This window comes from Macaca nemestrina, chromosome 2, assembly GCF_043159975.1.
Source record: "Macaca nemestrina isolate mMacNem1 chromosome 2, mMacNem.hap1, whole genome shotgun sequence".
NCBI lineage: Eukaryota > Metazoa > Chordata > Mammalia > Primates > Cercopithecidae > Macaca > Macaca nemestrina.
The window spans coordinates 101,197,070-101,220,643 of record NC_092126.1 but is presented as its reverse complement, the minus strand read 5'-3'; the positions used below and the strand labels follow the sequence as shown (position 1 = coordinate 101,220,643).

At 54.0% G+C, this 23,574-nt stretch overlaps 1 protein-coding gene across 4 annotated transcripts; it reads left to right on the top strand.

The window, feature by feature from the left end:
- Positions 1-901: 901 nt before the first annotated feature.
- Positions 902-23,463, top strand: LOC105480192 (phospholipase C delta 1). 4 transcript variants are annotated; one of them, XM_071091447.1, is made up of 15 exons: positions 902-1,047; positions 10,490-10,654; positions 14,241-14,469; positions 19,323-19,452; positions 19,551-19,782; positions 20,415-20,616; positions 20,703-20,847; positions 20,925-21,074; positions 21,166-21,324; positions 21,546-21,705; positions 21,818-21,934; positions 22,339-22,517; positions 22,608-22,740; positions 22,810-22,959; positions 23,101-23,463. In XM_071091447.1, exons 1-15 carry the CDS (start codon positions 1,014-1,016, stop codon positions 23,184-23,186), a joined length of 2,271 nt encoding a protein of 756 aa, XP_070947548.1. In that variant the 5' UTR covers positions 902-1,013; the 3' UTR covers positions 23,187-23,463. The 4 variants fall into 4 exon arrangements, 3 of the variants coding, with proteins under 3 accessions (XP_070947548.1, XP_070947549.1, XP_070947547.1); XM_071091446.1 differs by lacking the exon at positions 902-1,047 and adding an exon at positions 6,027-6,215; XR_011619959.1 differs by lacking the exons at positions 902-1,047; positions 23,101-23,463 and adding an exon at positions 6,023-6,215 and having other exon boundaries at positions 22,339-22,414; positions 22,810-22,950.
- The last annotated feature ends 111 nt before the right edge of the window (positions 23,464-23,574 follow it).

The window sequence follows — 23,574 nt, the reverse complement described above, 5'->3', positions numbered from 1 at the left end:
GCACCCCATCCTGTGAGGCCCTCTGGGGGCTCTCTGACACCAAGAGCCCAGTTTTCTCAAGGGACTCTCCAAAGGGGCGGTGGGCAACAGGATCCAGGGATCCTCCCAGGGTCTATAGTGGGAGGGGTCTCTGGGCAACCTATAAAGGGGGTTTTCTGGATCCCAAGAGTTAGGGGGTGGGTCTGCATAGGGACCTTGCCCAGACAGCCCCTTGGGAGGCCACCTGAAGAAGGGACCCTGGGGATTCTCACCCTCGGCTGCATGGATCGCTGGGGTTTTGAGATATGAGGGGCTCGAAAGTGAACTCCGTGCACCTGCTTGCTTCCCCCTCCACCCTCAACACTCCACCAAAGGCACTCTTGAGGTTAGAAACCTCCCAGAGAGAGGGAAGGGGACCCTCCCCGCGACAAGGTCCAGGTATTGCTCCCTGAAGACCTTCTAATCGTGTCCGTGCACACATTTCGCAGAAGGGAAAGCGAACACTTGGGAGCTGCGGCTTGAAGCCTGGACGCCGCGTCTCCCTAGCGCAGCAGCCCGGCTGGGCGTGGGACCTTACACGATCCCTTCCCCGGGATGACGCCGGATTCTTTCCAGCATCACCCCGACCCCAGCGAGGCGCCCACAAACAGGGCGTGGGGCCCGGCCGCCCGCGGTAATGACAGGGCCGGCGGCCCGTGGGTGGCGGCGGCGGAGGAAGCTGGAGGGATCTGGCTATTTCTGGTCGGGGCGCACCCGCTGGCCCGGGCCAGGGTTGGCCAGTCGTCCGGGCCCCCAGCTCTGCCCTCCCTCTCGCATCCCCACGAGGGGGCGGGGAGAGACGCGGGTTGGCGGGCTCAGGGGGCGGGGGCGCAGGCCGGCGGGGGCGGGGCGGTGTCCCGGGACCACCCCCGGCCTCCTCCCACCGCGATCCATTCAGGTCCCTCCACCGCACTCGGTTTGGACCCCAGGCCGCCGGTGCTGTCGCCACTCACGTGAGTCTCGCGGTGCCCCTCCCGCCGCGCCGCCCGTCGGGCATGGACTCGGGCCGGGACTTCCTGACTCTGCACGGTGAGTGCCTGGCCCGCGCGAGCGGGAGACCCTGCAGGGGCTGACGCCTGGAAAACGGTTCCGGGCCCTGGACAGGGAGCCCCCAGCTCCTCCGGCCGCCTCCACACCACCCCGAGCCCTCCTCTCTGCCCCTTCGCCGGACTGGGAAAATCTCAGCCCGCGGCTCCCTGGGTGGGACTGCCGGGCACGACCCTGGGCGTTTCCAAGCTTGTCCGAGATCTAGCCCTGGGGGTGGGCGGGCGGTACGGGTCTGAAGACTTCTCTCCGCCTCGCGGACCCCCTTGTCCTGGTCATGAAAGTCTAAGCTCCACGATCCCGCTCGCACGGAGGGGCGGAGAAGGAAGGAAACAGCATCCGAGAACGACCAAATTCTCCTTGCCCCATCCGGGCCGCCCCAGAGGCTCCCCAAAGCCTGGGCGTGCCTGGACCGCGTCAGGCCGCGCGGGTGTGGCGGAGTAGGGGCTAAGGGGGTGGGGCGAGGAGGTGTGCAAGGTTAACCGTGGTCGGGCCGTGCAGCCTTAACTGCCCAGCGCAGAATAGTCAGCGATGCCCAGGCTGGGAGAATCAGCCCGATCCCCTCATCTGCAATCCTCCTCGGGGGACAGGACCAGGTCTCAGCTGGAGCTGCCTGCTCCATCCTTTGTCCAGCAGAGCTTTGTTTCCTCTGATAGGAGTCAGCTCTTTGCCCTTTCGCTGTCCCTCCAGCAGCCAGGGAAGCCTGGGCTCCTGAATGCAGATCTGGAGGCCTTCTGGGAGGCGGGAGGATGGGGAGGGTAACTTTGACTGGGCACCTCTTTGCTCCAGGACAGGCACTCACCCACTCTTGGTGAGCTTTCGCTCCTGCCCCTCCAGATCACTTGCCAGCTCAGCAAACCCTGCTCCTTTCATACCGATTACTGCTTTACTGTATATCCCTCACTTTTTTAGTACCCTTGGGGTTGGAGACTTTAGTGGCCACCACCCATCCATCTAAACTGTTCATGGACATAATAGATGGGAAAGAGAAGGGCAGAGTTTTCTAGCCTTCCACTAGAGTCCCCCTGGAATTTAGAGGTACTTAGAGATGTTCCCATCAGCCAGCCTCCAGTCTATCTTGTGTTCCCCAGTTGGCACAGACCCGGTCCTCCTGGCCCAGAGAGACCTTGCTCTGTGCCCACAGCTGTTGCTTTTACACCAATAGCCTAGGCTCCTTAAAGTCACCTTGTCTAGATGAGTCATGGAGTCCCTGCCCCTTCCAGTGTCCCCTCTTCTTTCTTCAGGCCAGTGGTGTCTTTAGTGCGCCTGCCAGACTAGCAAGAAGGGAGGCTGGGCAGCTGACAGGACACAGCAGAGACCTCTGCTTTCTCTCTGACACAGCGTCATTCCTTGGCTCCTGCTGGAACAGGCTTCATCCTCAGTGTCAGTGCCTTTCTTCAGTTTCTCTCCTGAGGCAGCCCTGATATCTTTTCCATGGAGGAAGACGCACGGAGGCTCAGTCAGGACCTCCCAGTCCTGTGGCATAGGCTTGGCTGCCCTGGCCCACCCCATTTGAGACCAGTCTCCCAAATGCCTAACTCAGTCCAGCCTTTCCTGAAGGGCTGACATGAACACTGTGACCCCAAACTGTTTTCCCTGAAGGCCCTGCCACTTTTAGCTTATCACCCAGAATTACCTCCTTAACTGCCGTCTGTCTACACTGCAAACCAGACAGGGAAATAAGAACCTGTCAAGGAGGATGGTTGGTGGGAGGGGGTGGTCACTGTGCCCTGTGCTGTTCCAGGTTGTCTACACTTGCATTGGAGAGTCTGTATCTGTTTCACAGTGTGGGTGCCCCAGCACTGGATGTGCTGCCGGACCACACTTTCTGGCTTAGGGCTCCACACTCTCTAGAAGGAGCCCAGAGGGACTCCTTCTATTGGCCTGGGGAGCTATGGGGCTCACCTAGGTGTGACATGTCCCTTCTGTCCTCACCCCAGATGCATGCAGAGGTAATGTAGTTTACTGGCGTAGATTCCGAAAGCAAAGTACCTGGGTTCAAGTCTTGGCTTTCTCATCTCAGACGAATCCCTTGACTTCTCTGTGTGTCAGTTTCCTCATCTGTAAAATGGGGGATAATACCATCTACCTCATAGGGTTGCTATGAAGATTGAATGAGATATCTACACAGCAGTTAGAACAGTGCCTGGTACTCAGTGAGAACTATGTTCCTGCAGGAGGCCCCCTCCCCAAGTTTCTATGCCTTATGAGTTGCCATCTATAGTTCTTTGGGAGATGATGGGGGTATCATAAGGTAGTTCCTAGTCAGGGGAAATAGGGCCAGAACTAGATTCAAGAGTGAGCCAGCCAGCTCTTTCTAGTGCCTCTGAAGCCCTCAGACTGACACGACAGCCTCCATTCTCCTTCCTTCACCTACTTCCTCCACTCGCTATACCTGGACTGCCTTCTCTAGCAGGTTCCCCGATGTGCCCAAAAGGACATCACCTCCCAGGGCCCTCCCCTCACTGAACACTCCCTACATACACACTAACTTTTCCTACACCCAATCCCTTTTGCCCACTGCACCCCCCACCCCCCGCCCCGCGAGAGGTGCCATTTGTAAAAATAGAAAATAGAGGGACCTCATCTTGGCCCCAGGAGACCTGGGCTCCAGTACTATCTTTGCTTCTACTTACTGTGGGTCTGAGAATCATCCATGGGATAGCAACACATATTTCACAGTAGGTGTTGTGAACATAAATACCAATGGGCATAGGAATTCTAGGTTGCCCCAAAAACCAGTCCTCCAAGAGATGATGATTCCAGAACTTTTAGTAAGTTGGGGTGGCCAGTTCCTCACCTACCTATGTTCCAAAGCTGTCTGTCCCTAGGCTTCCAGGCCCATGCTACACAGGCACACACTGATCCACACCAATCTTAACTTTTTCTGCCACAGACCACTTTGGCAGTCAGGTGAAGTCTGTAGACCCTTTCTCAGGATCATGTTTTTATTTATTTATTTATTTATGAGACAGAATCTCGCTGTCACCCAGGCTGAAGTGTAGTTTGCACCATCTTGGCTTACTGCAACCTCCGCCTCCCGTGTTCAAGGGATTGTCTTGCCTCAGCCTCCGGAGTAGCTGGGATTACAGGCGCCCGCCGCCATGCCCAGCTAATTTTTGTATTTTTAGCAGAGACGGGGTTTCTCCATGTTGGCCAGGCTGATCTCGAACTCCCGACCTTAAGTGATCCTCCCACCTTGGCCTTCTAAAGTGCTGGGATTACAGGTGTGAGGCACTGCGCCCAGCCAGGATCATGTTTTTAAACACAGAAAATAAAATACATAAGAATTCAAAGGAAGCCAATTATTTTGAGATGTTATTCTATCTACAGGTACTTGAGGGGTCTTTGGTCTGGTTAAGAACCCCTGCACAGTTTCTCGGTAACACAGGCTCCCTTTGCACTCTGCTTCCTCTCTCCAAAGAAGAATAACTTTTCCGTGTTCATATTTCAGTTCATTTATCTTGTCCATCTATTCACCTTGCTAGTGATTTATCCTTTCTGGTGAGTTACTCTGTGCTTCAGTTTCTTGTTATTACTGCTGTGCTTGTCTGTGCCAATAACCGGCTTTGCCAGTGACTCACTGTCGATGCTGGTGACTGGAGCTGCAGTGAAGCGAACTGGGGGAACTATTCAGAGGCTGAGAGTAAAAGAGTGAGTCAGGCCTCTGGGTGGCATCCTGACCTTGGCACACAGTAGGGGCTCAATAAATAATTACTGGGTGAATGAAAGGGAATTTGTGATGTACACGAAAGGACCCACTGTTCCCGAGCATATTGGCAACAAAGTTTTGTGCAAAGTTACAGTCGTTCTCATGTATTCATGAAAGCCAGCTTGGGTTAATGGGCTCATTTTAAGATCAGCATTTTTTCAAGACTTTCGTTTGCATCCGGCACCTTGGGGATGATCACTTTGGTGGTCAAACCGAGAGAAGCAAACAAGCCCACCTGAGGTTCACAAATGAGGCAACAGCAAGCTGAGTCGCAATGAATTAGTTGAGCAATTGAAGTAACATACTTCGGGGGGCTCGGTGTCTGGCCCAGGCTTTATCCCCGGTCCCGCCTGGCCTCGCCCCATTCAGGTCCCCGCTAGACTGCCGCCCTCCTCCCACTGGGACTCCCCTCAGCTCTTTCTCCCCAGAGTCAGCCCTTCGGTTCTGCGCCAGCCTCCACGGTGGCCTTAGAATTCGCCGCTCAGGCTCCCTGGTCAGACTCCGCCCACACTGCCTCCAGGGCCCTGGCTCCGCCCCCGCACCGCCTCCAAAGCCGAGGGCCCGCCCCTCCCTGCCTGGACACCGCCCTTCCAGTGCGGGATCCTCCCAAGCTCGCCTCCTGGGCCCCGGCCCCGCCCCCGGGCTGCTTCCTGGGTGTGGCTCTGCCTCCACGTCGCCTCTGGAGCAGAGGCTCCCGGCCTGAGCTCCGCCTCTGGGCCTGACCCCTCCCTCGCCCCACTGCCTTGGCTCTGGTCCCGCCCCCAGCCCGTTTTCTGGCCTCTGGCCCTCGACACAGATTTGCTTCCTGGGTTATGGATTTGTCCCACTACGCCTCCGCGGGTCCCGGCACCTCCTCGGTCGCGCCTCCTGGGTTCTGGATCCACCCCCTATCCCCATCCACGCCTCAACGCCGCTCTCGCCCCACCGCCAGGGGGCATTGGTCCCACCCCTCTTGGATGGCCCAGCCTTTTGGGGTCTGACCCCGCCCTCCCTTAGTCCAGATTTTCTTCTCGTCCCGCCTCCTGTGTTCTGACTCTCCCCACCCCCTCACTTTGCCTGGGTTTCGCTCTCGCCTCACCTTCAGGGGGCATAGGTCCCGCCCCTCGTGGACTAGCTCCACCTCCTAGGGTCTGACTACCCCCTCAGCCCGGATTTCCCTCTCGTCCCGCCCCTCCGGAGTGAGCCTCTCCGCCCTGCCACTCCTGGACTCCGCCCCTGCTCCCCTACAGGGCCACAGTTCCGCCCCCTAGACCAGAGCAGTGGGTGTTGTGAGCATAAAACACTGGAGGCAGCACTCACTGTCCTGGATCCTGCTCCACGCAGGCAGGGGCACTGTGGAGCGCCATGCAGTGCCTGGGGATCCGGAGCCGGAGCCGCTCCAGGGAGCTCTACCTGCAGGAGCAGAGCCTTAAGGTGGCGGCGCTCAATGGACGGAGGCTGGGTAAGGGGCGCAGAGCACTCTGAGATCTGCGGGGAATGGGCAGGCAGCTGGAGCAGGACGCCTACCACTTGTCCCTTAACTTGGGGCCATTTGCCTTGGAGCCTTTAATTGGACATGTTTAGTACTTATATGAGTGTGTGGCCCACTGTGGGGCAGTGTTTGCAGTGGTAGCACGTCGGGGTGAGTACTAGGGTAATAAGACACCCCTTCTCATGATTTAACTCAGCCCTTCCAAAGCTCCCCATCCCTTGTCACCTGATGCCCTCCTGTTTACAAATTTCTGAGGCACTGGGTGTGTGGCCTGGTGTGTTACAGGTATGACTGTGTAACCAATGAGGTGATCTGCAAGAGTTTGTGCTTCAATTTGATCCTGTGCGAAAGTGTGCCTGTATGTGATGTGTGACAGTGGCGATCTAGTATGGGACCCAGTGCCGACTGAGTAGTTAGTCACGCCTGTGGTCTGTGATGGGGCAGTGTGTAATGATGGTGATGGTGTGTAATGTTGTGAAACAAAGTGTGTGACATTGTGGCACTGAGGGTGGCTGCTTGTAACCCAGTGTGACAGCGTGTGATCTGTTGTGATACCATTCAACTGAGTGTGACTGTATAACCAGTGTGACAGTGGGTGACCCAGGGTGACTGGGTGGTTTTGTCATTCCGTTATGGTGTGTGTGTTATATGGATTTTCTGATGTTCTTACTCTGTGGCAGTGTGTCCCTTCACAGTGGCTGCATAAAGTTTCGTAGTGCTGACCCTGTGGGTAAGCTACCTGCTTCTGAGTCCTGACTCCACCATGCAACTTCCTTGAGCCTCAATTTCCTCTTGTGTAAAATGGGGATAATGACAGTGCCTTCCTCAGAGGGTTATTGAGAGAATTAAGTGCATGTGCTAAGAACAGTATCTTCTTTAAATATTAACTATTATTATGGGAGCCTCTATCATCATCATCATGTTCTGGCATTGTATGTTGTGTGGCTATGCGTGACTAAGTGTGACACTGTGCAATTCCCTGTGACAGTGTGTAATTTTGGGGGGCAGTGTGTCATTGTGTGTGGCTCATTGTCTCTTTGAGGTTGTGTGAGTGGTGGTCTAGTGTGTGTCTGTGTATTTGTGTGGCCATATCTGTGTAGCTCTGTATCGCGGTGGGTCCCAGTCCCAGTGTGTCTTCGTTATGCATCACCCTAGGTATAGGGACAGGACTCCTGGCACCTCCCTCAGCTTCCCACTGGCACCTGCAACACCCTGTATGCCCCACCACATGGCAGTCTCACTGTGCACAGCTAGCCTGGGCAGGCTGCAAGGTCAACCCAGGGTCAGCTCAAAGGCCCCTCACCACCACCCTCCCACAGGAGGAGAAGCTATTAGGTTGATGCAAAAGTAATCACAGTTTTTGCTATTGAAAGTAATAGCAAAAACCACAATTACTTTTGGGCCAAACTAATACTATGACTGGGTTGAGTAGGGCTGGGTGAGGGATGCCACAGACTTTCTGGGTACTAAGGGAGCAAGGGTGGTGGGGCAGGCAGTCCAGAAGCTTCAGAAACAGAAGGGCCCCAAATGAGGCTAAGAGATGAGGGCACCTGCCCAGGTTTCCTAATGGTCCAGAGGGCTGTGGCTATCACCTTTCTGGAATTATCACTCTGGAACTGATATCCACCTTTTAGAAACTATTGTTGGCAGCTGGAGGTTTATCTCTGCCTGACTGTAGATAGGGCCACAGCCTGGCTCCAGGACAGGATGAGCATGTCATCTCTTCATGGTGTTTTCCAGAACAGGAGGGTGGTGCTCAACTTGTACTTCCTGGCTCCCAGCTCCATCCCCATATGTGCTGTCAGCAGTGGCTTGCCCTGATGTATGCCCAGCAGGGTGCTGGCAGAGGGTAAGGAGATGTCCCTCTCAGCTTTAGAGGGACATCAGCCTTAGAAGGGATAGTGGAATTTCCCACTGGAGGCCGGAGGTGGCCCTGTCCTCTGGCAGCCTGGGAACTCCCTTCTCCCTCCTCTTGTCTCAGGCTCCTCAGACATAGCCAGTAGTTGGGAATATTCTATCAGAGCCCCCTTCTTTTCCACTGGGACTCCCCTTGGGCTAAGAGGGAGCTGCTCACAGTAAGGCAGAAGAGCTCATCAAGTGGGTGGACAGACCTGGGAGAAAGGTGGAGGAAGGTCACATCAGACTGTCACCCCCAAGAAGGCCCAGGGATGCCTCCCCCACGCTGTTCTTAGCCCAGTGCTGATGGGGGAACAAAAGCAGAAAGAGGGAAGGGAGTTGCCTAAAGCTATAGGAGGTGGATGTTAGCACTGGCCTCTGTTCTGACTGGAAGCAGGAGACTGGGGAGGGATAGAGATGTATGAGCGATTGAAGGCTGGGAAAGTGGTCCAGAGGATTCTGTGAGCCCTGAAGATATGTAGGACAGGCTGGCTGGGGGAGGGGGTATGGATAAAATGGGAGAGGCCATCCATTGTTGGGGATCTGGGCTCAGAAAAGAAAAGGCCTGTGGCTTTGTGAGGGCTTCCCCACGTAGGCTTAGGCTCAAGACCCTCAGACTAGACACTTGAAGTCCGGAGGCTGCCACTGTGCTGGAGCACAGGACAGAGATTGCTGATGGGTCACATAGCTCTGGGGAGAGAAGTGAAGTGGCTGATTGGCTCTCAACAGAGCTGGCTGCTGGACTATATGTGGCTAGGGTGATACACGCACACATACGCCCTTATAGATGTTTCTATATTACACCAGTGGGTTACTAAGGGTTGGGGTCACTTTTATCAACTTTATCAGTTGGTGCAGGACCTGCTGGGTGGGGAAGGCTCTGGCATCCTTTCGGTGCCTCCTGTCTGGGCCTGGTCGGACTGAGGGCATCGCATCTTTGGGAGCCCATGCCTCTGAGAGCAGCAAAAGAGTGGGGCAGGACTGGGGCAAGCAGCCAAGTTCCTCTCTGTGGGCTCTGGGACAGGACCTGCTCAGCTTCGGAAAGGGATGCACTGTGCCTTAAAGCTGCTGTATCCTGGTTGGGCACGGTGGCTCTCACCTGTAATCCCAGCACTTTGGGAGGCCAAGGCGGGCAGATCACGAGGTCAGGAGATTGAGACCATCCTGGCTAACATGGTGAAACCCCATCTCTACTACAAATACAAAAAATTAGCCTGGCGTGGTGGCGGGCGCCTGTAGTCCCAGCTACTCGGGAGGCTGAGGCAGGAGAATGGCGTAAACCCGGGAGGCGGAGCTTGCAGTGAGCTGAGATTGCGCCACTGCACTCTAGCCTGGGTGACACAGTGAGACTCCATCTCAAAAAAAAAAAAAAAAGCTGTTGTATCCTGAGGGGTCCCAGGCCCTGGGCACTCTGAGATGGGGCTGGGGCAGCGAGGGACAGGGCCATCCCAGCAGGCCAAACACAGGCTACAGTGGACTCATCTGTCTCTTCTTGGGGCAAGGATCAGAGATCTACCATGTGGGCTCAAGTCAGAGGTGGGGGGGACAGCAAGGGTAAGGGTGGCAGAGATGGGCACAAGGGTCCCACAGTAACCACAGTGTTGACACCAAGAACCCCAACTGCCATTATCTCAGGGCCTGCACAGATTCAGGCATCATCTCATTGAACCTAGAACTTCCTTTTGAGGTGGTTGCTATTATTATCTCCATTTCATAGACAGGAAAGCAGAGGCCTAGCAGCATGATGTCCCTTGCCCAGGTCACACAGCTTGTTGGGAAGGGCACCTGAACCTAGGCACAAATGATTCTGGAGCTATTGGAGTTGGGACATTGTTTGGCTCCATGACGCTCTGGGGTCCATTTCTCTCTGTGTCTGTCCTCCTTTTGTCTCCCTGCTTTGCCTAACCTTTTGATCCCAGCTTCCTTCAGTTCACTCTGACCCCTAAGTGTGACCAGGAGGGGCTCACCTAATCTTTCAAAACCATCTTTCAGAACGTTTCTTAGGGGCCTGGTCCTCTAGGAACCAGGGGTTCTTGAATTAGCTGCCTTTCTTTTGTTCATTCAGCTGTGCGTGGTAGGTCACAGTGTATAAGTATGGTCTTCGGTGGGCAGGTGTCCCGTTTGCATGGTCACCTTAGCTGGCAATCAGGGACGACTTCCTGGAGGAAGGCAGGCACTGGGAGCAGGTTGGAGCGTGGGTGGAGGAGGGAGGAGTAAACAGAGCTGAGGATGAGGCTGGGTGAAAAGTGGGCTCTGAGAGGGTCCAGAGGTGGGCATGGCCAGTGTGGGGCCTAGGGCATCAGGGAAACCAGTGGAGAAGGTGGCATCTTACTGGCTTTGATCCCCAGGCCTGCAGGATGATGAGGATCTACAGGCCCTGCTGAAGGGCAGCCAGCTCCTGAAGGTGAAGTCCAGCTCATGGAGGAGAGAGCGCTTCTACAAGTTGCAGGAGGACTGCAAGACTATCTGGCAGGAGTCCCGCAAGGTCATGCGGACCCCGGAGTCCCAGCTGTGTAAGTGCCCTGGGGTCACAGGGGAGGGGATAGAGTGTGGAATCTGCTCAGGGCTGGGTAAATATAAACGTCACTCATGGATCAAAACCACAGATGGGGAAACTGAGGCCTGGCCTGGTGGGGCATAGGTCATTTGTACAACCTGAACTGCCGATGGGGAAACTGAGGTTGGCTGGTGTTGGGGAGCGGGGCCAGTTAAATTGCCTGTCGGGAAATTGAAGCCTAGTCGGGGTTGGAAAGGGCAGTCATGGAACGAGGACCACAGATGGAAATGGCAAAGCTTTTGAGGGATGGGGATACTTAACTATGACCACAGATGGGGACAGCCAGTCTCAGAAGCAGGGAGAGAGCTGGACGGTGTTGCCTGAACTCACAGGCCTCCGCCCAGGCATTTGTGAGGAGGGAAATTGGGCGGATTAGGACTCCAGGTGTGGTGAAGGCAAAAGCCAGGCCCAAGGTCCAGGCAGATAAGGTACTTCTGGGGTTGAGTGGCCAGGGTGGGAGCTGGGGCCACAGGAGGCAGCTCCTCCCTGGGACTGGAGCTGCAGGAGGGGTGTTAGGGCAGAGCAGGACTGGGACACACAGACAGAGGCCACTGCTGGGGAGCGCTTGTGGGTCTGAGAGCTTTCTGGAAGCTTCTAAAAAGTCCAAGGAACCCAAGTCTCAGGCCACAAATAGAGCCTCCTGCAATGCCTCAGGGAGAAGAAAGCTCTGCTCACTTCTGCCCTTTAAGGGAAAGAATTCCCTAAAGATCCTATAAAGTGAGATGTCTCCTTCTATACCTTTACTTGGTGAGGAAATTTGAGGCTGATGCTTACAATTGAACAAGGATAGAAATGTTCTATATCTGCACTGTCCAGCATGGGAGCCACTAGCCTCTTGTGGCTATTGATTGAGACCTTGAAATGTGGCTAGTGTGACTGCCGAACTGAATTCTCACTCTTATTTAATTTTAACTAATTTATATTTAAGTAGCCCCAGATGGCTGGTGGCTACTGAATTGGACAGTGCATATAAATCATTGCAGCCTGGGTTTCAAGTAGTCAAGAACCCTGGAGATCCCTCGCCTGTTCTCCTGCCATTGGCTGAGGTGTGGGTGGGGAGATGGGGGCAGGTCTATGGGGAGTGAGACTGGACATGTGTGATAAGCCCAGGTAGGAGGAGAGCATAAGGAAGGGGAGGATCTACCCGCTGAGGGTGCCCCAGGAGGGTGCCTTTCACCCAGAAAGGGTCTGCCTGGCCTCAGGACACTGGACAGGACCCTGAGAAGGTATGGCCTGGCAGCCTGTGGCCTGTGGAGGGGCTGAAGGTAAGGCAGGACAGGAGCAGGACCAGTTGCGGAGAGCCTTGGGGCTCTCCACACAGTGCTTGGGGCTGTGTGCCATGGAAGATTTCCGAGCAGGGCAGGGCAGTCTGGGAGGGTCTGAGGGGTAGGGGCTCCAGAACATTCTGAGGAAACCACACACACACACACGGAGCCCCAGCTCAGCCTGCTGCCACACAGTACAGGAGTGACCGCCTGACCTTTTCTGTCTGTGGCGCCAGACAGGCTCCTTCGTGGGGCTCTTGCCCTGATATGGGATTTCCTGTTAGATGCTGGTGGGTGGGAGCACAGTGAGAAGGAGATCCTATACTCTGAGCCCTGGGGGTTCCTTGGAGCCCACCTACCTACCGATACATATGCATGACTCCCAGTGTGTACCTAGCTCTTGGGAAGCGTGCAGCGAGAGACAGAGGAGTGGAAGACCCAGGCCTTTCCTTGCAGGAACCACATTTGGGCTGGCGAGAGGAGGACCTTGTATTGCGACAGCTGTGAGCAGATGGGCAGGAAGGGCATTGCAGGCAGGAGGCCCCATGTGAGCCAAGGTGCAGGGTGAGGAGGAGGAATAGGCATGAATGGGAGGCTGAGGGGCTGCGTCCTGCCAGGAGGAGGAGCTGCAGGGAGCCAGGTCCAGGGTCAGGGAGCCAGGTGTGCGCAGGTATGGAGCAAGGCCTGAGGGGGCTTTCTGCCAGTCAGACGCCTGAGACGGGTCTCGTGCTGCACCTGCTTTGTTGGCTGCCTCCCTTCTCTGGGTGAGCGGTGAGACTGTTGTCTTCAATTGCTCTTTACCCTCTGGGAAACAGAGGCCAGGTGAGGGAGGCCTGGAATAGCCTCCCCTTCTGCCCAGTTTTCTTTGGCTCTGCTTCCAGCTTTTTAAGTCTCCCCAGTCCTGCCACTACTACCCACCCCCATAACTCTGGTTCCCAGAGGCCAAAGGTGTTATCAGAAGTGAAGGCATCTGGAGTTTCTCTCTGTGCGGGTAAGGGCTCTGGGCGTTCCATGGCTCAGGCTTCCTGTTTTCATTCCTGACCCAGGCAGCTGCAGCTGACCCTGTGTGCGGCCGTGTGGGTCACCAGGGGCTGCAGGCAGAAGGATTAAGCAGTGCTATCCTCTGTCCCCGAGATGGCCCTGGGCTCATGTGTCCCATTCCTCAAAGCCTGCAGCCCAGGCTGGCACATGCTACATTTGTGGGCCCTGCAGGTGGCTAGGAGGCCCCTGGATACTCAGAGTGGATAGGCACAGGGAGGGACAGGTGGACTTCAGCTAGAACCATCTAGGAGCCTGGACAGATGGATGAGGATGGCTCAGGATGGGGGCGTGGCAGGGGCAGAGCCTGGATCCTACTGCTGGGAGGAGCAGCATGAGCCTGGCTGGAAGAACTGGCTCCTGGCCAGGCCACGGAGGGCACATTGGAAGCGGGGGTAGACAGGGCCTGGCATTTCCCTGAAGCTTGGAAGGCTGGGCTGTGAGGGGAGGGCCCTCCCCTTGGCTCTTCTAAGGGCAGATTGATGTAATCTCTCAGACCCCTTCAGGGCACCCTCCAGTTTGCCTCTTGGGATTGGGGAAGGCAGAGTCTTCCTGTATCCCCTGCCAAGGGGCTCCCTGAAGTCAGGATACACACAGCTACACAGAGGGCATGACTCTGTCTCCTCTCCCATTCAGGGCTTCTCCCTCTGTCTTCAGCCCTCTGTCTATAGACCCCAGGGCTGGGGCTAACTGAGGGTGGTTCCAGTCTCTTGAATGTTCGGGAGAAGGGCCCGGTGGCTCTTGTGGCTTTGTCGGGTCAGGACAGACCCAAAGTCCAATACAGTCAGAAGGGTGTGTGGCCCTTCTCTGTCATGGGCCCCATACTCCGGAGTAGTCTGTCTGCATCTCTAAGAGCCCAGTCCTGCCCTAGTCCTCTCCCTGGGGCCCCGCACCCCCCATCACTGAGAGAGCAGGCCTGGGGTCCCAGGTGCCCTTTCTGCCGCTAAAGTCTGTCTTTCTTTCACTCTCTGTCCCTCCCTGTGCGTCTCCACTGTGCCTGCAATGACTGTGTCTCATGCTCTGGCTCCCCCTCAGTTTCTGTCTTCCTTTCTCCTTTTTGTCCCCCCTTATCTGACCTTCTGCCCCTCTCCTTTCCCTCTGGACTCAAGGCCTGAACTCTGGCCCTGGCTCTGTGTCTCCAAGCCATGGCCCTCTCCACTGTGGCCTTGGCCATGTCAGGGTCAGGGACTGACCTCACAGCATTCTCTCCCTCTCTCCTCCACCGTCCCCCTCTTGCAGTCTCCATCGAGGACATTCAGGAGGTGCGAATGGGGCACCGCACGGAGGGTCTGGAGAAGTTTGCCCGTGATGTGCCCGAGGACCGCTGCTTCTCCATTGTCTTCAAGGACCAGCGCAATACACTAGACCTCATCGCCCCCTCGCCAGCTGATGCCCAGCACTGGGTGCTGGGGCTGCGCAAGATCATCCACCACTCAGGCTCCATGGACCAGCGGCAGAAGCTACGGCAGTATCCTTTTGGTGGCAGTGGGTCCAGGCCTGGCTTGTGGGCACTGGCTGTGGTTATCCCCAGGGCAACCTGGGTATGGAAGGTGGTTTAGGTACTTTGGGCTGCCATAACAAAATATCATAGACTAGGTGGCTTAATTTATTTTTTCACAGTGTGGAGGCTGGAAGTCCAAGGTCAGGGTGCCAGTGCGGTCAGAGCCTGGTGAGGGCTGTCTCCTTTGCTGGCAGATGATTGTCTTCTTGTTGTGTCCTCACATGGTGGGGAGAGAGACTAGGTTCTCTGTCGTCTCTTCTTGTAAGGGCACTAATCCCAGCACGGGTGCCCCACCCTCATGACCTCATCTCAACCAAGTTATCTTCCAAAGGCCTTGTCTCCAAATATGATCACATTGGGCATTAGGGCTTCAACATACAAATTTGGTGAGTTGGGGGGTTGGGTATACAATTCAGAAGGGAAGGAGGGAAGGTACATGAAACCCTCTTTGGTCTAGTCTGACCAGAGCCCAAATAGCTCTGCTGCTCCTGATACTCCCTGTGTCCCTGTCTGTCACCAGCATGGAGTTGGGGGTCTGGGGAGCCTGAGGGGAGCAGCCTGTTGCAATGGGAGACCAGTCTTGGGTGTTTGAATCATGTTTTCTAGAGTTACTATACGATTTCCCTCTGGGAGTTGGGAGGCCATGGTACCCTGTGCCATTCTTTGGGGAGTGATCAAGTTCCCCTGGGTCTGGTGTGTAGGCCAGCCTGTGGGCTCAAAACAAATTAACTTCAACATTTAGTTACACAGTGACACACTGGTTTATGATTCGAAGTGGTCAGGCTTCTGGCATGTACGGATTAGGGTGGAGCCAGCTCTCTCCATTTTTTATGGCACCTTTATTGAGTATAATTCACATACCATATAATTAACCCATTTAAAGTGCTGAACCTGATTCAGTGCTTTTTAGTATATATTCACAGAGTTGTGCAGCCATCACCACAATCAATTTTAGCACATTTCCATCACCCCAGAAAGAAATCCTGTACCCGTTAGCAGTCACTCCCCGTTTCACCTCAACCACCAGCCCTCGACAGCCACTTACCTACTTTCTGCCTCTATACTTTCCTGTTCTGGGCATGTTACAGAAACGGAATCATGGAGTCTTTTGTGACTGGCTTCTTTCATTTAGCATGATATTTGCAATGTTCATCCATGTTGTAGCCTGTGTCAATATTTCATTGCGTCTAGTAATATGCTGTGTATGGATAGACCACATTTTATTTATCTCTTCACCAGGTGATGGACATTTAGACTGTTTCCACTTTGGGGCTTTTATGAAGAATGCTGATATTCACATTTGTGTATAAGTTTTGGTGTGTATATATGTTTTCATTTCTCTTGGAGTAGAATCGCTGGGTCATATGGTAACTATGTTTAACCTTTTGAGAAACTGCCAAACTGTTTTCCAAACAGGCTGCATCAATTTACATTCCCACCAGCAGTATACGAGGGTTTCAGTTTTCTATGTCCTTGACAACACTACATCTTTCTTTTTGATTATAGATACCCTGTGGGTATGAAGTGGTATCTCATTGTGATTTTGATTTGCATTTCCCTAATGATTAGTGATATTGAGCATTTTTCCATGTATGTTTATGTATCTTCTTTGGAGAAATAGCTATTCAGGTCCTTTGCCCATTTTTTGGATCATTTATCTTTTTATTATTGTGTTGTAAGAGCTCTTTATATATTCTAGATACAAGTCTTTTATGAGATTTATGCTTGCAAATAATTTCTCCATTCTGTGGGTTGTCTTTTCTCTTTCTTGATGGGTTTTTTTAAGATAGAAAAGTGAAACAGTGAGAGTGGAGAAGGAACAAAGAAATCTGGAACTGCTTGTGATCAGTTAGTTGTAAACACCCCTGCACTCAGACCAGACTCTTCATATTCTTTGAAGCATAAAAGTTTTTGGTTTTGATGAAGTGTAATTCATATACTTTATTTCTTTTGTTATTTATGTTTTTTTGGCATCATCTTCAGGAAGGCTTTGCCTAATCCAAAGTGCTGGGATTACAGCAGTGAGCCACTGCGCCTGGCCTGAATTCTCAATTTTACTCTGTTTGTCTAGATGTCTGTCCTTGCATCACTACCACAATATTTTGGTTTCTGTAACTTTGTAGTAAGTTTTGAAATAAGGAAGTGTGAGTTCTCTAAATTTGTTTCTGTTTTTTTTTTTTTTTTTTTTTCCAATATTACTTTAGCTATTCTGGGTCCCTTGAGTTTCTGTATGAATTTTAGGATTAGCCTGTCAATTTCTGCAAAGAAGCCAGCAAGATTTTGATAGGGATTATATTGAATGTATAGATCAATTTGGAGCATATTCCCAGTATAGTAATGTCAAGTCTTCCGATCCATGAACATGTTATGTCTTTCCATTATTTATGTCTTCTTTCATTTTTTTCAACAGCGCCTTATGATTTTCCAGGTTTTGCCCTTAAACAATTTCTTTAAAAGTATTTTTTTTTTTTTTTTTTTTTTTTTGAGACGGAGTCTCACGCTGTTGCCCAGGCTGGAGTGCAGTGGCGCGATCTCGGCTCACTGCAAGCTCCGCCTCCTGGGTTCACGCCATTCTCCTGCCTCAGCCTCCTGAGTAGCTAGGACTACAGGCGCCCGCCACCGCGCCCGGCTAATTTTTTGTATTTTTTTTTAGTAGAGACGGGGTTTCACTGTGGTCTCGATCTCCTGACCTTGTGATCCGCCCGCCTCGGCCTCCCAAAGTGCTGGGATTACAGGCTTGAGCCACCGCGCCCGGCCCTTTAAAAGTATTTTATTCACTTTGCTGCTACTGTAAATGGAAATGTTTTATTAATTTCACTTTAAATTTTTCATTGCTGGTGTATATCCACTCCTTAGGGGACACATTTTGAGCCCTGTTAATTTCCTTTTCTGTGTGCTTTTGAGCATTTGAAAGACTTTTAAGTGTTATTTCTCAATGGCACATCTGCCTGATTCTGAGCTTTTTAAAAAACCCAATTCTATGGCATTTTTGTCATAATCACACTTTTGGCAGAGCCTTGACCTTAGACAATCTCATGCCCTCTGCAGAGTCCTGCTGCCTAGACCTTAAGATCATAAAGCCATTCTAATTTATAGTGCCTATACTCAGTGAAACATTATACAGCCATTAAAGCTGTTTATGGAGACTACGCTAACACAGGGAAATAATTATGATATAATGTTACACAGAAAATGGACTACAAATGTATGATTTCCACTATTTTTGGCAGATGCATCATTAGGCAAATTAAAATCCAGAAAGGCTGGGCTCAGTGTCTCACACCTCTAGTCCTAGCACTTTGGGAGGCTGAGGCAGGTGGATAGCTTGAGCTCAGGAGTTTGAAACTAGTCTGGGCAACATGGCAAAACCCCGTCTCTACAAAAAATACAAAAATTAGCCGGCCATAGTGGCGTGCACCTGTAGTTCCAGCTACTTAGGAGACTGAGGTGGGAGGATTGTTTGAGGCTGCAGTGAGCCATAATCATGCCACTGCATTCCAGCCTGGGCAACAGAGTGAGACCCTGTCTCAAAAAACCAAATAAATAAATTAAATTGCAGAAAAAAAATTAGGAGGAAAATGCAAATATCAGAAGCTTCTGGAGGAGGTAGGTGGATCTTTAAAACTTCATTCTAGGCCAGGCATGGTGGCTCACACCTATAATCCCAGCACTTTGGGAGGTCAAGGCGGGTGGATCACTTGAGGTCAGGAGTTCAAGACCAGCCTGGCCAACATGCTGAAACCCCATCTCCACTAAAAATACAAAAATTAGCCGGGCATGGTAGCATACGCCTGTAATCCTAGCTCCTCCGGAGGCTGGAGCAGGAGAATTGCTTGAACCCAGGGGCCAGAGGTTGCAGTGAACCGAGATCGCGCTAGTGCACTCTAGCCTGGGCGACAGAGCAAGACTCCATCTCCAAAAAAAAAAAATTCTAACATATATTTTCCAAATTGTATATATGGGTATATATGTAGAAAAGAATAATTATGGCAGAAAGCCAGGTGAAAAAAATTCAAGTTCAGAATGGTCCAGCCAAGCACAAGATTCGTGTGCTGAAGGCTATTCAGCAGGTGGTATATCCATTTCTTTAGTGTTGGATAAACCAGTCCAGATGACTCATATCTGTAATCCCAGCACTTTGGGAGACCAAAGCAGGAGGACTGCTTGGGCCTAGGAGTTTGAGATTAGCCTGGGCAACACAGGGAGACCATGTCTCTACCAAAAAAAAAAAAAAGCCAAGCGTGGTGGTATGGTGCACACCTGTAGCGGGAGAATCACTTGAACCTGAGAGGTCAAGGCTGCAATGAGCTGTGATTGTGCCACTGCACTCCAACCTGGGCGACAGAGTGAGCTCTTGTAAAAAAAAAAAAAAAAGAAAAAAAAAAGAGAAAAAAAAGAAAAGGAAAGAAAGAAAGAAAAAAAAAAAAGAAAGGAAAGAAAGAAAGAGAAAGAGAAAAGGAAAACCAGAAGAATATACTTTGGAATGTTAATAGTACTTATCCCTAGGTGATAGACTATGGGGGATTTGTTTGCTTGTTTACTTTTCTGCATTTTCTAAATTGTCTACAGTGGGCCCTTTTATAGTAAGAAAATAAATGTTTTTAAAAATTTGAAAGGTTTGAAAGCCAGCAAATAGAAAAAGATCCCTTAATGGGATGTAACATTTTCCTCTGAAGAGGCCACTGAAATGTGGATGTGTAGTAAGTCAGGCCAGCAGGGAGCTGTGGCTATAGGTGGCTTCATCTGGAGTCATCCATGGCTCTGGCTGGGACCTTGGTGGGTTCCAGGACTCCTGGGTTCTTTCCTTACTTCTTGCCCAGCTGGATTCACTCCTGCTTGCGAAAAGCTGACAAGAACAAGGACAACAAGATGAGCTTCAAGGAGCTGCAGAACTTCCTGAAGGAGCTCAACATCCAGGTGGACGACAGCTATGCCCGGAAGATCTTCCGGGTGAGGCAGGAAGTGGGGGCTGGGGCTGCCTGTCCATGGGGCCCTTGACCCCGGCCCAAGGCCTGCTCTGAGCCCACCCGGCTGTCCTGGCTCTGCAGGAGTGTGACCGCTCCCAGACAGACTCCCTGGAGGACGAGGAGATTGAGGCCTTCTACAAGATGCTGACCCAGCGGGTGGAGATCGACCGCACCTTCGCCGAGGCCGCGGGCTCAGGGGAGACTCTGTCGGTGGATCAGTTAGTGACGTTCCTGCAGCACCAGCAGCGGGAGGAGGCCGCGGGGCCTGCACTGGCCCTCTCCCTCATTGAGCGCTACGAGCCCAGCGAGACTGGTGAGAGCCTGACCAGGGCCTGCCACCTGCAGTCGCAGTACCGCGCTGGGCCGGGAGACCCCTGGGGAGACTGCAGCAAGAAGGGAGCTGGAGGGAAGGGGCTGCCTCAGCCAGCCCCGCGCCCCTGCTCAGCACTTTCCAGTCCCATGAAAGCCGGCAGATGAGAGACAGGGCTCCGGCATCCCTGCCCTTCCCTGGTCCTGTTTCCCTCTTAGCACTTCCTTCAGGGGGCTTTGAGAACCTCTTTTTCAAGAAACCAGAGAGATGGCTGAAAAGCAGATGCTACTTCTGCTTCCTTTTTTGTGCTCATTCTGGGCCAGCTTTGAGATGTGATAGAGCAGAGAAGATGTGGCCCTGCTCTGGAGGGGGCTCCCGTCTGGGGGTACAGAGAACGGGGAGATGACGCCCTGTCCTCAGAGGTCTTAGAGTGTGCAGACAGGGGAGGAGGAGGAGACGGGGCCCCACTCTGGAGTAGCCACAGTCTGGTCGAGAGCCTCAGACTTATCCTAATTCCAAGAGCTCTGGAAGACTGGCTCAGGATAGGCAGGCAAGCGGGTTCAGAGGGCTCCTCTGTCCAGATGGGTGGGCAGCTGGAGGCTGGCTCTGACTGGCAGTGGCCTCCTCCCTCCCAGCCAAGGCGCAGCGGCAGATGACCAAGGACGGCTTCCTCATGTACTTACTGTCAGCTGACGGCAGTGCCTTCAGCCTGGCACACCGCCGCGTCTACCAGGATATGGGCCAGCCGCTTAGCCACTACCTGGTGTCCTCTTCGCACAACACCTACCTGCTGGAGGACCAGCTCGCCGGGCCCAGCAGCACTGAGGCCTATATCCGGTGCTGTCCAGGGAAGCCTTGGGGCGGGAGTCTGGGTGGGACCCAGGACAGGACTTGGAGGGTCCTAGCTGCCACCCTCCCCTCAGGGCACTGTGCAAAGGCTGCCGCTGCCTAGAGCTCGACTGCTGGGACGGACCCAACCAGGAACCAATCATCTACCACGGCTATACTTTCACTTCCAAGATCCTCTTCTGCGATGTGCTCAGGGCCATCCGGGACTATGCCTTCAAGGTGGGCGTGCCCCTGGCAGGCGAGGAGTGGGATGCTAGGGGTGGCCCACCACTCCTAATGTGCCCTTGGGCCTCCAGGCATCCCCCTACCCCGTCATCCTGTCCCTGGAGAACCACTGCACCCTGGAGCAGCAGCGCGTGATGGCGCGGCACCTGCAAGCCATCCTGGGCCCCATGCTGTTGAACCGGCAGCTGGATGGGGTCACCAACAGCCTGCCCTCCCCTGAGGTGTGTGGTGGGGATGTGGGATCCCAGGGGGAGGGTGGGGAGCCTGGCCGGGAGGCTAGGTGTGTCTTGAACAGTTGCCCCTCCACCCCAGCAACTGAAGGGGAAGATCCTGCTGAAGGGGAAGAAGCTCGGGGGGCTCCTGCCTCCTGGAGGGGAGGGTGGCCCTGAGGCCACTGTGGTGTCAGACGAAGATGAGGCTGCTGAGATGGAGGATGAGGCAGTGAGGAGCCGCGTGCAGCACAAGCCCAAGGTTTGAGGGGGAGCTGTGGGGTGGGGCAGCCCAGGCCCTCCCCATCCCCTCAACCCTGGGAGGTCTGCCTTGTCTCAGTTCTCTGTGGCTGCCACTCAGACCTTCTGCCCCGCTCTCTCTGTCTGTCTCCTTCTATCTCTCCGTGCCTGGGTTTCTGGCTTTCTCAGTGCCTACCCTGCCCCAACCACTGAATCTAACCCGGGCCTTCCCGTGGCCCCCAGGAGGACAAGCTCAGGCTAGCACAGGAGCTCTCTGACATGGTCATTTACTGCAAGAGCGTCCACTTTGGGGGCTTCTCCAGTCCTGGTACCCCTGGACAGGCCTTCTACGAGATGGCGTCCTTCTCTGAGAACCGTGCCCTTCGACTGCTCCAGGAATCAGGTGAGGCCTGGCTCCCCACTACTGCTCTGCTGTGTTACACAGAGAACTGGCAGGGCAGTGCTCGGGCCTCACCAGGAGGCCTCCACTGCGACTGAATCACACCTCCCCTCAGGAAACGGCTTTGTCCGCCACAACGTGGGGCACCTGAGCAGAATCTACCCGGCTGGATGGAGAACAGACTCCTCCAACTACAGCCCTGTGGAGATGTGGAACGGGGGCTGCCAGATCGGTATGGGCTGGCTGGGGCTGGAGGAGGCCTGGAGGAGGGTTTCAGTCCCAAGGTGGGCGGCCTAGAGCTCGAAGGCCATGCAGTGGAGCTCTGAGGACCCAAGCAGGGTCAAATGCAGGGGCTTTTGGAGCTGGTAATATCCGTCTGGAAATATCTGCCCACCAGCACATCCCAGTGTCTGAAACCTCATTAGCACACTAGCCCTTTGATTTCTGACACGAGGAATGGAAGGCGTGGTTAGCGTTGTGGGTCACTGAGGGTGGCAGGTGGGCAGCAGGCATTGGAGTGATGCTGTGCCCTGATAACTCACCATGTGACCCTAGGCCTCAGTGTACCCTGAGCAGGCTGTGCTCTAGGGCCCCAGGGCCAACCCACAGCCTGCGACTGCTCTGTCCTGCCTGTAGTGGCCCTGAACTTCCAGACACCTGGGCCAGAGATGGACGTGTACCAGGGCCGCTTCCAGGACAACGGGGCCTGTGGGTACGTGCTGAAGCCCGCCTTCCTGCGAGACCCCAACGCCACCTTTAACCCCCGCGCCCTGGCTCAGGGGCCCTGGTGGGCACAGAAGCGGCTCAACATCAGGGTACGCCGGACCCAGGAGGGATAGGTGCCGATGGGCCTCCCTTCCCCACTATCACTCCTGAACTGTCCATTGTCCCCTGCCTTTCCTCAGGTCATTTCAGGGCAGCAGCTGCCAAAAGTCAACAAGAATAAGAATTCAATTGTGGACCCCAAGGTAACAGTGGAGATCCATGGCGTGAGCCGGGACGTGGCCAGCCGCCAGACTGCTGTCATCACCAACAACGGTAGGTGCTGGGCCGGGCTGGGCTACTAGGCTGGTGTCCATGCTGTTGATATGGTGCCTGTCCCCCTAGGTTTCAACCCATGGTGGGACACGGAGTTTGCGTTTGAGGTAGTTGTGCCTGACCTTGCCCTCGTCCGCTTCTTGGTGGAAGATTATGATGCCTCCTCCAAGAACGACTTCATTGGCCAGAGTACCATCCCCTTGAACAGCCTCAAGCAAGGTGAGTGTCAAGAGAAGGGGACGGCCAGGTTGGCGGGAAACAGGGCCTGGTATCTCTTGGGTTGGGGCTGGCTGTCCCTTGAAGCATCCCCTGAGTGACCAAAACTCTCTCTGTGTTCCCTCCTGCCTGTCCACCCACCAGGATACCGCCATGTCCACCTCTTGTCTAAGAATGGGGACCAGCATCCATCAGCCACCCTCTTTGTGAAGATCTCCCTCCAGGACTAGGCTGGAGGAAGCCAGGAGGGTCCCCCCTGAGTGGGCTGGGCCCTCTGTCCACACATGGGGACAGGGCTGGTGTGGCTGCTCCCAGCCTCTTGCTCAGAGCTAGGCCCCCAAACTGCCTTCAGCTCTAACATAGTGTCTGCTGCTGCCTCCCTGGGGACCAGGAGCTAGCCCAGTCCCTGGAGCTGTCCTTCATTCCATTAGGAACAACACTGCAGCCCTCTCCACCCTCTGGCTGGCCGGTGGTCAAGGGTTTTTATAAAAATCACGATAAGATTAAGCCTTGTGGTCTCTTTACCTGGATGCCAGAAAAATCCCCTGTGAAGCGTGTGTGTGTGTGTGTGTGTGTGTGTGTGTGTGTGTGTGTGTGTCCCCATGTCCTAGAGTGCTG